This window comes from Lampetra planeri, chromosome 49, assembly GCF_965212315.1.
Source record: "Lampetra planeri chromosome 49, kcLamPlan1.2.h2, whole genome shotgun sequence".
Taxonomy (NCBI): domain Eukaryota; kingdom Metazoa; phylum Chordata; class Hyperoartia; order Petromyzontiformes; family Petromyzontidae; genus Lampetra; species Lampetra planeri.
In genome coordinates, this window is record NC_136155.1 from 5,264,467 (window position 1) to 5,278,646 (window position 14,180).

The 14,180-nt window shown below is 47.0% G+C and overlaps 1 protein-coding gene across 1 annotated transcript in view; it reads right to left on the bottom strand.

The window, feature by feature from the left end:
- Positions 1-14,180, bottom strand: part of ASTN2 (astrotactin 2) — a 469,553-nt gene that overhangs the window by 333,656 nt on the left and 121,717 nt on the right. Inside the window, exons 5-6 of the mRNA XM_078616120.1 lie at positions 11,086-11,235; positions 312-419 (exon numbers count right to left, since the gene is read on the bottom strand). Coding sequence (XP_078472246.1) covers positions 312-419; positions 11,086-11,235 — 258 coding nt within the window. The remainder of the gene's footprint in view (positions 1-311; positions 420-11,085; positions 11,236-14,180) is intronic.

A 14,180-nucleotide genomic window follows, 5' to 3' on the forward strand; every position in this document is an offset into this window, starting at 1 on the left:
AAATGTAAAAAAAAAAGAAAAAAAGATTTGCCTTCTGCCCGACTGAGGATGGAAATAAAGATTTCATTTAGCTCTCCAATGCGCTGTTGAGTTTACCTCGCCTTTGGTGGAAGCAGCGAAACGTCGGACATCGTGCCGATAGAAACGCGTGGCTACAATCGCCCCCCCCGCCACCACGCGCAAAATAAACCAGCGCAAACCGCGAAAAAAATGTTTAAAAAATCGCAGAAAAAACTTTTTCATTCGACGATGAAAAGACAAAACAGCTCATCTCAAACGACACCAGAAACCAAAAAAAATATTGGGGCAACCTCGGCTTTTCCTGCGTCCGCGGTGCTGCTCAGTATAAAACGCCAGCTGCGTCTCGTCATCCGCATCTGTCCCGGAGTCCTCCCCACCACGTGAAAGACTGGTGCCTCCTTCACGCACGCACGCATTCACACACACACGCGCGCGCGCATGCACAAAGACAAAGACTATGATCCCCTGTAGAGCCAGGCAGACTGTTGGGGCAAGTGCTGTTAGCGAGCACCTATGAAAGCGAGCACGGCGCGCGAGGGAGCGATGGGGCCAGAACCATACTTGGCCATCTTTGACTCCCCGGTACTGATACACAGCCTGCTAGCTCGTCATTTAAGGCTGATTTAACCGAGTGGATGCATTTTTAGACACCACCTGTCACCTAACTTGATCAATCTCAAATCACCAGGTCTCAAATTGAGGTCGATAAATCATCTCAGGTTGCTGAATCCACAGCATGAAGCGTGGACAACTTTAACACCACCCAAGACAGACAAAGATCCCCCGTATAACCTTAACAGACTGTTGAGGCAAGTGATGTTAGCGGGCATCTATAAATGCAGGCACGGCACATGAAGGGGTCGGTGGCCAAACCTTGCCTGGTTGCCTTTGTCACCCCAGTGGTGAATGTTCACACACCGCACCACATACTCAATTGAGTCGACCTAGGGGAGGCCCATGATCAGTTCAAATAATCTCAAATGTTATTGGTCGTGAGCGGGAATTGAACTCGGGTCACCGAGTTCACATCGCAGTGCGCTAGCCACTGTGCCACCGCTCCCCAAAGACAAAGATCCCCCATGTAACCTTAATAGACTGTAGCAGCAAGTGCAGTAAGCGAGAACCTATGAAGACCGGCACGGCACACGAGGGGGTGAGTGGCCAGCACCACGCCTGCCCACCTTTGTCTCCCTAATGGCGATGTTTACACACCGCACCAGATACTCATTTGAGGCCGAGTCGACCTAGTCGAAGGACCAGTTCAGATATTCGTCACCGATGTTGGCCGTGAGCGGGGAATCAAACTCGGGTCGCCGGGTTCATAGTGCGGCGCGCTAACTGCTACACCACCGCCCCCGCAACACAGACACACTCGCCCACACACAAAGACACACGGCAAAGGCTTCTTCTTAAAGCTTTGCCACGCAACGGTGCACAGCGCCTGTTTGCAGGAGGATTGGCGTAATGAGCGGCCACTGTGCAACCCTCCACCGGGGGACAGGTGCTTAGCTTTTTCAGAGCAAAGAGTGCGCTGCACCGACTACACCAACACAATGCAGTTGTATATACTATTACACTACTACTATATTATACCACGACTATACTATGTCACAATTATATTTTTGTATGTTACCACTCTACTTTTGTTTTTATTTTACCAGGTAAGACCCACTGAGCTGTATAGCTCTTTCTCAGAAGCGACCTGGCCACAAATGATAGCTCAACGAAGTGGCTTATCACGTGGACATTTATAGCAGCTAAAATAATACTCTGAACGCGTGTTCATTCTAAATGTGGACGAACAAACCGGTGGACCCGGAGAAAACAATCCATGCGACCACGGGGAGAACATGCAAACTCCGAATATACAGGCGTCGGGGTCAGGATCGAACGCACGACCCCCTGCATACCAGGAGAGGTAGTTAACATCTCGCCACCACGGCGCCACACCCGTGACTTTACATTGTGCACGTTCAATCAGGAAAAGCCACGCCGAGTCTCAAGGCTCATTTTCAGGAGAGGTCCTGCCAGCTTTTTCGAAGCAGTGGGCAAATGTTTCTGTGTTGCTGCATGTGTATGTGATCCCCAATTGAGTCATTCGCAGCTACTCTTTCAGCATTGTGGGATGTTTGGTCAATACCAGTCACATTGTGTGTGTTTCTTTTTTTTTTGCTGCACACCGCAACAAAGTTAACTCTGCCCCGTGCCCATTCCCAGAAATAAACACGCACATGAATAAATAAGCGCTGGCGTGTTCATGCCGTCGTAGTTTTGTGGACTCAAGGTGAAGGGCACATTCTGTCACAGTGCCAGACAACAGGAACACTAAAATAAAATCCGGCAGCAAAGATATACTGTAGTTTGCCAATAAATGATGCAGGCTATTGCAAGTGGAATGGTGAAGGGGGTCGTTACCATTTATTGCAGAAGCAAGTGAATTCAAAATAGTTCCTGATGGGTCGGTGAGGTGGGCCGGTGGGTGGGTGACTGCAGTAGAATATAGACCATTATGCGTGCCGCACAATTCATTCTGGGTCATAGCCACACAGCTCAGCACTCTGAAGGGTCCGCGTCTTCCAAAGCGGCATTGTGGAGAGTCACCGGATGTCACACAAGCAGCCGGAGATCAGCTCCAGATCGCCACAGCTCAGCAGGTGGAAGCCTGGTTGAGATAAATTATTCACCCACCCACCAAACCCCTAGACCACAAGTGGCAATTTGGCAAATTGTCACAATTTGGTAGCACAATTCAAATACAAAAATCAATTATTTTATACCATTGGGGTGGTGGGTTTGAACCCCTCTAGTGATTGAAGGGGTCATGTGAACTCATTACTTGCAACATCTCCGAATCAAGGGGGGAGCAGCGGTGCAGTGGTTCGTGTGCCGGGCAATAAACCCGGCCACCTGAGTTAAATCCGTGGCCACGGCTTACATCAGATCCGGTACTGGGCTCCCTCTACACCAACCCACATTGGCCAGCATGGGGAAGTATGGTAAAAAAATCCCCCATGACCTACACTGTGTAGGGAGGACACGTCCAGAAGTATATTGGCACAGGGCTATGAAATTTCATCAAGCAACTGATTTTTTTAAATATGGGATTATATGTGCGTATTGTGATGAGAAGCATATGCATTAATCAATCAACGAATTCATTCACCTTTCCATCACTATTTCATACTGTGCATGCCTTCTAAAAGGGTGCATCAGTGGAGATCACACATAAAACCTTATCACTATCACCATAAATGTGCCAAAGCTAAGCAGGTTCGATCCTGGCAATGAATGCATGGAATACCACACAAACACAAACCAGGTAATTTCGATCAACGTGGGGAAATCTTCTTGTGTATTAACTTGTGCACTGATGTGTCTCAAATGTAAAAAAAAACAATATTGCTGAAGATGGCTTCAGCGTGAAATAAAACTAAATCAGTGTTGTGCTTTAATTTGCTACTTACAAGCTTCCCCATGATACTGATATGGGAGTGACTCGAAATGGAATGCTCCCCGAAACTCAGTTTTTCTTCGGAAGAAAAAATAAAATAACTTTATCGGTACCGAGGTTCCCATAAGGCCATGCGGGGAGGGCACGTGACAGTTTGGCACATCGTAGAGTGGCGGTCGTGCCGCTACGGTTCTCTGTGGTCAGTGCAATGCCTTTTAAAAAAAACGGGGATATGCTTCTCTAAATAAAATTTATGCTGAGCCGCTTGCACGCTCTGAGATTCAGCGGTGAACGGGACACCCACCCTGCCACTTGCAGATGTCTCGGAACATGAGAGGGTTAAGAGACGAAGCACTTGGGCTGCACAACAGTCCTAGGGCCATGCACGTAGAGCACAAACGTGCACATTCCCACATCATAGCACAGATGTGCAGAGCAAATGTTTGTCAATTCCACATTGTGCATTTATATATATATACACAGAGTATATATACACACACATATGCAGGGGTTTGGCTCTTCAACACAAACAATATGACCCATGGGCCCACACTGACAGAGATCACCTGTATAGTCTTAGCAGACTGTGAGCAAGTGCTGTTTGCGAGCACCTGTGAAGGCTGGCACGGCACACGAGGAGGTGAGGTGGCCAGTACCACACCCGGCCGCCTTTGTCACCCTCGTGGCAATATTTGCACACTGCACCAGGTGCTCACTTGCGGCTAAGTCGACCTAGGGGAGGCCCAGGACCGGTTCATATAATCGTCACTGGTGTTGGCCGTAAGCCGGAATTGAACCTGGGTGGCCAGGTTTCGTAGTGCAGCGCGCTAACCGTTACACTACCGCTCCCCACGTAGAGAACAAACGTGCACATTCACACATCATAGCACAGATGAGCAGAGCACATGTTTGTCAATTCCACATTGTGCATTTATATATATACACACATTATATATATAAACACACTCACACACGTATGCAGGGGTTTGGCTCTTCAACACAAACCAGATGACCCATGGCCCACACTGACGCACACACATGCACAGGCGAATTCATTGAAACTTCTCCGAGGTGATGTGGGAGGGCGTGGAGGGGGAGGGGGGGATGCTATTGCCCGATCCTTGTTTCCGTGAAAATGACTGCTACTATGTGCGTGGCTATTCCACTTTGATAGAAAACAAAATCAGCACATTCGTATGTTACACTGTGGCCTTAAAAGGAAAATGATACAATGGGTAATGCTTCGGGCAATGAAACTCAACTAAAACTGAACAGTTTTTATTTTACCAGGTAAAGCCCACTGAGCTATATAGCTATTTTTTTAATCAGAAGCAACCTTAGCCATCACAAAGGATATTTATAAATGTGGAAATTTATAGCAGCCTCTAAAACGCAGGTTTATAGATGGCCCTTCTTCACAGGACAAGAATAATAGGGGGAGTTCAGTGCTCTTGGGCGGCCACATCCGCTGACTTCTTATTCCGCAGTTAGGCACAGATAACAGGAAGGGTTCGCTGCACACTGCATGTAACTCCTATCATCTGTGGTATACGTGGGGATAATAGGATGCATTTAACGCTACAGGGAGACCGTTTCTGGGTTGCATTTCCGGCTTTCCTCATTTCCCCACCACCATCTTCTTTCTTGAGGAGGGAGCCGTCCTGGGAGATTTCTAGGCCCAAATCCGTTTTTTTGTCAGTTGTGTGATAATGCAACACTCACGACCTGTAGTTTTTTTTCCATATTTCGGGATTGTGAGATATTCTTCTTTTTGGGAATACGTCCCAGTATTTTGTAACTCAGAGGTGGCAGCTTTACTTATGGGCGTGGCTTTTCTTTTTATCGCAGATAAGCACCGATGGTCATAATAATAAGAAGAATAAATACATCAACACAAGCTGCTTGTGTTTAGTTTGTTGTCCTTCCCCCGCTACCGCCGATTAGCACGATTGGCTACGTACGGCGCGAAAGAAGTTCAACATACATACATGAACGATAGAGGGGGTTACGGATAGTAGAGAGAGCGGATAAAGGGGGGTATAGGTAAATCGATTTCCGTTCTGCCATGTCCATAGGGCCGTGGGTGAACCGTACAGGCAGTTGGATGTGGGGAAAACAAGGCAACATCGCCTACTGCAAATTGCAACAAAACAAAAAGACCCAATCTCGGCAACATGAGCGGCTCAATATCGTTCTGGCGGCAGCAGCACCGCAGCCCGTGGCAATGTTTTACCAGGAACAGGCAATAACAATTACATCAATAAAAAAAACTCCTAACTTCGCAAAAGTCGACTTCGTTCTCCATCCCGATTGGAAGGTAGGAAATAAAGCGTGCGTTTCACGAGAATCGGCGTTATGTGAGGAAAATCTGGCAGTGCCTGGTCGCCGTGACAACGCGGCCTAGTTACAGGGCCCTGTAAACTTATGATCCATTGGAAGGGTAAACATTGACTGAAGGCACCGTTTTATTAAATTTCATGTATTCGTGTTTTTTTACACAAATGTATGGATTATTTATCACCCCCTCAAGAGAAGTGGTATTCATGGGTATAAATATGTTTTTAACATATATACAAAACAACAATGGCAACAAAAGTAAGTTAACAAATAATTATAATCACTCCCACACACACCTGCAGTTGTCTCGGTAGAAAAATGCGTTTTGCAGCCACTCACTAAACACATTAGCACAAGGTGGTCAGGTGAATCCGGGTTCAATAGTGCTGAGCCAACACGGCTTGAAACCTGGGTTCAAATCCAGGCAAACCGCCCGTGATTAAACCAGATTATCAAGCAGAGTGATTCGATGGTGTCAGCCCGGTCACCAATGACAGCAAAGCAAAAAAAAAAGCAAGCCATCACGTTAATTTTTGTTCTTAATTTGGTGAAATTGCAGATCTTGTTAATGAAAAACATCGGTCTGACTGTCACGCGACTGCTCTCTCTCTCTGTGTCTGTGGCGGGGCCACGTGGGCCATTCTCTAGCACAAAGGGGTTGACCTACTCTGCTTTGAGAGAACCGAATGGAGAAGTCATCTCATGACGACGTAACACTGATAACGCACAATCACGATTAAGTTGGGGGGGGGGGGGGGCGATGACAACGGTTATTTTGTAAAAAAAAATCACATTGCACACATCTGTGCAATACCCCTGGGCTTGTACCCTTCATATCGCCAATAAATATGCGTTTACTGCAAGCCACATTTGCATAAAAATACGACTGCTGGATACTACAAATTGCCCTACAATGGAATGCGTGGCATAACATCTACTTTTAAATGTATTCAACCCACCAATTTAACATTGGCTCTTCAAAATAAAAACGAAAACACATCGTAACGTAATAGTTCAGCGATGATAATTCTCTTAAGGAATGTCCGGGAAAAAATGTTGGTCTCTTTCCAAGTCAACACCCACATAATTGCGAGAGTGATTCGTTTCTAATTAACTGGTGAATCAAATGTCAGCAGATTACTTTCAGTAAAATGAAGGGGGAAAAAAACCCCACACTCAAACTTAATCTTGTCGCACATATATAATAATTGGTAGCGTAAAGCAGAAAAAAACGTGTGTATTAATCTAGGCGGGTCATCCAAGTTTAATGCTATGGTGTATTATATATTATTGCATGAATGATGGCTGTTTTAATTGACACAAATGGCTCCCTTGTCAAAGCATCAATCTTTGAACAGGCGTGCAAGTGCCCTGGCTTCTTGGGATTTGAAATTCCGTGGGAGGAAAGACCTCAAGGTTAAATGCATTTGAGATACAAAATAAACCGTTTCCTTGCATTGATATGGTCGACTGGTCCCATATACCAATTTGCCTGGGTGTTTTGGGCGTCAACAAAAAAAAACATGCATTCTCTGTCTGCCGCATGGCCGTTCGCTGCTGATAGAGCAAGCTTGAAATAGCATAGTACCTGTGGCAATTACCCCGAAAGACAAACATTGCTTTTTTTTCTATCGAAATGTCAAGTCCCATAAGGATAAAGCATTCATGGAATATTGAAGAAAATGCTGCCTATTATGGTGTGCCATTTGAGAACAGGCTGGAGTTAGTCCGGCGAATTGTCTCGAGAAGGAATCCGAGGCCTTTACACGCGTCCCGTCTTCAACTTGAAACGGGCAAACAAACACTCAGGCGCAGAGGTCGTAACCTTTATCCAAACAAGTGTATGTAAAGGATGCCACTGAGCATGATGACTCGGGGGCATTTCCGCCTGCATTTTGACTGAATCCCCGTCATTCACACGGCAACGGCTGACATTCTTTAAACGTTCAGCAAACCAAAGTGCCAACCATTATTGTTGTATTGCCTCTCTCCTCTCTCTCTCTCTTTCTTTCCATGGGTCAGAATGCACGTTTTCCCTCCACATATTTAAGACAAAGCAGGCAGGGTCCATCCGTCAATCTCGATCTCACGCTTGTCTCTGCAGCGGTGACGCCGAAGGTAAGAAAACTGAGAAAAATCTTCATGCCCCAAGTAGCTCAACGGTGGGCCAGGATTTGTAAAAAAAAAAATAAACACATTAGGCGACACCAATAGCACTCCCAAATATAACTCCAATTGCAATCGGTCAATTGTTATTATTAACGAAAACATTTATTTTACACAATCGTGATATAAATAAGTAATGTAGCACCTCCATCATGTCATGTTTGTAATGCACTCACGTTTTTCTTTTTTCCCCAGGCTCCCTGAACGGCCAGTACCACCAGCATTGCCGCTCTACTCTCGCCATAGACTGAAGGCCCTAACTGCCCACCTTGGCCAAGCCAAAGGCCCCATCGACTTCGTCTAAGCACGATATCAGACGCCCACCACCAATACCAATACCGCACCATTCACCACTCAGTAACAGTGAAGTTAACAGTGCGCCTGTGCAATGCCAGGTGCACGATGAGGCCACGTGAAGTGTCAAATGCTCACTTACAGGAGGTCACGGTACAGACCCAGGTGCAACGGGCTGGCTGACTGAGATGACCAGTAGATGCACCACCAGCTGTACCCCCTCATGTGCCAACTCGTTGCATTTTAGTCACCCGCGCTCTCTTCGTTGTAGTGAGCGTCGCTCCTCAGCCCTCAGTTGTTGTTATTGGAGGGTGAATGCCTCCAACTGCCCAGTAGCAGCGTCCTTCACGAGCCACCACCACCACCATCCACACCACCCAGCACATCATCACAATCAATTCTATATTTGGTATTTGCGCCACTCTTACAGCGCGCACATTTTAGTGGTTCTGCAGTAGTTTCAGAGTTGGGGGGATGCTGCTATGTGGCTGTACCCACTTATTTGTTATTTGTCCACGACTGTTAACTTAGTATCACAGAATTGTTTTCATTATTTGTTATGACCATACACAACCAGGTGACTTGTAAGTACATTTCAAATGAGGAAAAGGTGGAACATGACCCCCGAGCACGTGTCTACTCCTTTACGAATAACGTCAAGGGGATCCTTCATGTCAACTGCGAAGCATGCAGAGCATATCCACGGTTAACGGTGAATTCACCCGCAGTATTAACCAGGGTCGTTTGCTGGGCTCGAATCGCAAATTAAAACTAAACTGAACTTTCTTTTTATTTTACCAAGCAAGGCCCACTGAGCTTTCCAGATGTTTTTCAGAAGCGACCTGGCCAAAGATGATAGCTCAACGAAGTGACTTTATGTTGAAATGTATATCACCCAAATACTCTAAATGCACGTTGATTCTAAATGTGGAGGGAAAAACCAGAGCACCCCCTGGAGAAAAATCCACGCGACCACGGGGAGAACATGCAAACTCCATATATACAAGCATCAGGGTCAGGATCGAACCCACGACCTCCTGTATGCCAGGCGAGGTTGTTAATATTCCGCCACTGCTGCACCCACCTACGACATCTTCAACAAACGGCAAGCGCACTACCGCCCGGCCACGTGGCCACCTCGCCACAAAAGCGGCATTATTGTAATTTCCATTAGTTCCATTCGATCGTTTAAATGTGTGGGAAAGTATTGCTGTGCACCGCTCGCTGAGCAAATCCCGCCGGGAGAGAAGGGATTTTGCGGCATAGATTTTGTGAGCCTCAGTGTGCGTGTGTGTGTTACATCCATTACACTACACTGAGAGGTCCAGTGTGTTAATTGATCCTCTAGCACTTGTTAATAATATTTGCACCGCACCGCAGCGCTCCGTCACTTTGGCAAACAGTGTGGCTACTGGCCCACTGAGGACCCAAAGCAGAAGTTATTTTTGGTCCCCTACCCCGCCAACCCCCCCCCACCCCCGACACCTTTTCAATAAAAAATGAAACTCCTATAACAATGGCGGAAGAGATATAGACAAGCCGAGATGAACGAATGTGGACAAAAAGTAGCGGTGGAATAATGAGAGGAGAGAATGCAGATGAGACGGAGATGTCGTGTCGTGAGAGATGTGGCACGCCAGACGGATGTCGTGAGATGATGAGAAGAGAGTTCCCGACAAGATAGAGATGAGAGATTAATTCGCTTGTTCGCTTTAATGGAATTTTTTTTACGTTCATTAGACCAAAATTAATGTATGCTGCATTGGCAGTAGTGCACGATCACAATTACAAAAAAAAAGGCAACACTTTCGTCAAAAACACTGCCCGAAAGAGGAAAAATGTTTCTTTGCTGCAGAGATGGACCATTGCCTGAAACGTCACCTATTACACAACTACTCTCTCATGTGCGGTGTTGTGGGTGAGTTCTTTGGGGGATCATGTTATTTGCGGGGTTATCGGCAATTTTACTCCTCTCATTAATTGGGAAAGATTTGCAGGCAACCCTGTCGGTAATAGAAGTCACTTGCCATACATCTCCTATCATGCGCAAAAAACTCCGTACGTTAGGAAGACGTGTTGCCATGCATTATGGGTAACATTATGGATCACCATGGATAATATGAAGAAATAAGGAAGTGGATAATTGGGAGTCTTCATGGACCCTACAGCTGCCACGGATAACAGAGTTGTGGGTAATAGGGCCACGGATTAAAGTACTCCTGCATGTATTTTTCCTCTTTGGGGCAATATCAACGAAGATGTTGAGTTTTTGAAAAAAACATTTGTGAGACGTTTATTACTCTCTCAATTTGAGCTGATATTGTAAACGATCCCTATTATTATTACTACAATTTCATGAATCCAGGCCCCCTTGTGTAGGAAATGCTTGCTACATCTGCACGTAAACTCGCCGTGGCTGGCAAAGCCGCATCACCGGCCAAACTTGAATCTACGCGAGTTGTTACGAGGTGCTGAGCTGTTACACGGCAAAGATCGGTGCATCGGCCATCGACGGGGAAACACCTGCTGTGTCACCTGCTTTTGAAAACTCATTTCCGTAGGACTGCTTTTTGTGATTGGGTTGTCGGTCCTTCCCCCCGCACCTCCGATTAGCACCGTTGGCAACGTACGGTGCAAAATAAGTTCAACACACGTACGTACGTACGTACACACGTGTTGGCTTAGGCACGAAGTAAACGTGAAGTCTCGGGCCTCTAGAGCCACTTGTTATGCTAGTAGATCTTTGCTTAGTGGCCTCTCAGCTGGCCCCATGTGCTTGCCCGGCGTCGCCTCCGCCGCCGCCCTCGGCTTCTCACCTCGACTGCGGCTGCGGCGCCGCCGCTTGCGCCGGTTGTCGGAGCCGCACGGCGTAGGCACCTGCTGCAGCCGGTTGAGCTCCACGGGGGCGTTGGCGCGGAAGCTCTCCTTGAACTTCATCACCAGCGACTCCACCGTCTCGTCCCGGCCTGATGGACGGTGGGGCGAGAGCGGCGGGGGGTGGAGTGGGGTTGATGAAGAGGGTCGTTAAACTCCTGAAGAGGAAGTCCCCGCCCCGCCCGCCTCCCCCAATGGCATCAGCATCGTCGTCGTCGTCATCAGCCGTGATTCATCCACTGCTGGATGAAGGCCTCCGCAAGCCGTCGCCACCTCTCGCGGTCTTGCAATACACCGGCAACATCTAACTCCTGCGAACGAGCCGATTTCATCGTTCCATCCCTCCTGCTAAACGATCAAGAGGGATACAACTGGGAAGAAGAGCAAAGACACATTCGAGAATGCATGTGTCGCTAACGTAGTTGTCGAAGCTTGGCAAGGAAGTCCCATGTAACTGGGTAAATCACGATAGCACTATCGGTTTATTCAGATGCTCGTTTGCCATTTTACAGCTTGCCAAAGCAAAGGCAGCGGAGTGATTTCAACTGCACAACAACAAATCGACGATTTCTTTACCTCCCCTGGAGAGTGGGCAAACGGAGTGGTTGTCTGGAAGCGACTGCTCACGAGAGACACATATTCATCGATGGCTGAATTGCAATGGTTTTGAAATCGCCATCGTTAGCCAGCACGCTGCTATTGATTTACTCAGAGAAGCTTGCCCAACATTCAGCTTTTAACTCGACAGCCAAAACTCGTACAACGATGAATCCTCCATGGGTACACAGTAACCATCCTATGCACAATGCCGTCCGTGGTTGATATACCGTACCAAAGACAGCGTCAATGCCATCATGGAATGGCTGTGCTACGAACCTGCAGGAGACATTTAAGAAACTCGACTTAATTTTTAGCGCGACAACTCCATCTTCCACCATGAACAATTATGACGACCATACACAGCTCAAGTTCAGACAAAGTTGGAATCCTGCTGATGTCGTATCTGGCAAGTAGAGTGCCCAGTTCCAACCTTCACTGCACCAGACAGAATTAAATGTAAAACAGTCGGGGCGATTGATGATCCAGCACAAGGCACTTCACTCCACAGCCACTCGCTCACTGGCATCCAGTCACCTCCATATCACTCTTCAATCGCTATTATCACTCATAGATTGTTCCACCAATGTTTGAGGACCGTATAAACTATTCATACTCAACAATTGCATCTTGTTTTACCACGTAAGACCCACTGAGCTATCTATCAATCTATCTATATGTCTTTGTCAGAAGCAACCTGGACACAAATGATAGCTCAATGAAGTTGCTTATCATCATGTCGACATGTATAGCACCAGCCAAATACTCTAAACGCCTGATGTCGATTCTAAATGTGGAGGGAAAAATCAGAAGACCCGGAGAAAAATCCACGCGACCATGGGGAGAGAGACACGCAAACTCCAAGTATATAGACGCCAGGGTCGGGATTGAACCCACGGACCATCCTGAATACCAGGCGAGGTAGTTAACATCTTTCCACTGGGACTCCACCACGATATCAGATGCAAGATAACTCGTATTGGCCATTATCAGTGTGTTTATCCCCAGCCATACTCTCTTGAACCACCACACTGCAGGTCAACACACTTCTCTCTCTGATTCTTCCCTCGCACTCTTCGATGTTTGGAAGTCCCTCACAACGGCTCTCCTTTCCCCAACATCTTATAATGACCTCGCTCAATTTAAGAAACGCATTAACTATTCATACTCTTTGGTTCTTTGGTTCTTTCGGTACACTGCTGCAGTGTTTCTTGCTGTGGTTGTCCCACCTGATGACGGACGCTTGTGTTGCGCCCGAAACGTCGTGATTTAATTTATTTTATATTTTATACCTACGTGACTTTACCGAAAAAAACAAAGAGTATGGATCCCTGCAGTCACGAAGACTTCAAATCTGCATTAACTATTATTAATTCGCTGTTGATTGCTGGCCCCTTGGCGTTCTGCGACCTATGACCTGTGCTCCGCAAGTCACCTGAAGCCAGTGCTTGAAGGTTTACAGCCGACGGGTTAATTTTTTTTTAAACAGGGAAACCTGTCTGTGAGTCCTGAAAACAGTGAAACCAAGGAAGAAGATTCTGGAACTCAGTGCAGGCTGCAAACGAGACCACCGTGGAATATTTAATGCGCATAAGTTTACACAATGGATGTATAATAAATTGCACAGCAGCTGCTGTTTCACAATCTTAGCAGAACGAAAATTGTCATGGGGGAGACGGAGGGTTTTTTTTCCAATAAGTTCTGCTTTTTGTTTTGAAATGTATAGCAGGTCAAACTCTACACAGGAAAAAGTTTGGCAAAAATGCCGTCAAAAAAATCATCGCTTTCCGTCAGTTGCATTCAAGCAACACAACTGGTGCACTGTGAGTCAGACTCTGTACGCATTACGAACACTTACACGGTCACGAACGGGACATACATGGGGTGCAGCGGTGGCACTGCGGACAGCACACTGTACAATTAACCCTGCGTTGTGCGTGGTGGCATGGCCTAGCCGCAGTGCTTTCGACCGCAAGCTACGGAGGCTTCAAGTCCAGCCGCCGGGCCTGATTCATACTGCAGTGTGTAATTACCGTAGTAGGAATAATACGACTATGCACCGTTTGCTTTACTCGCAGCGGACGCTAAAGGTCTCTTGACGTCATTCGCGCGAGTAGGCCATCGTGTGCAGGCGTCAGGGTCCAAGGTTGCCAAGGTGGGGAGTTACACCACAAATTGCTCAATCGGGATGAAACATAGCAATCATCGCCGCCACCTCCCTACTGGCAGACTAATGCCCCAGGCCACTCTTGTAAATGAGACTGTCCCTGGACTCTTGAGTGCTCACCTGGTGCAAGATGATGAACGTGAGAAGTTGAGACTTCATCTGCGCTTGATTCCCCGGCTGAGGCGAACATCAGCGGCGAATTGTCTCCACTGTTACATGCTGATCACAAACTAATGTCATCAAACCCGGCTGTCAAACGCCCGAAAGAAGGAG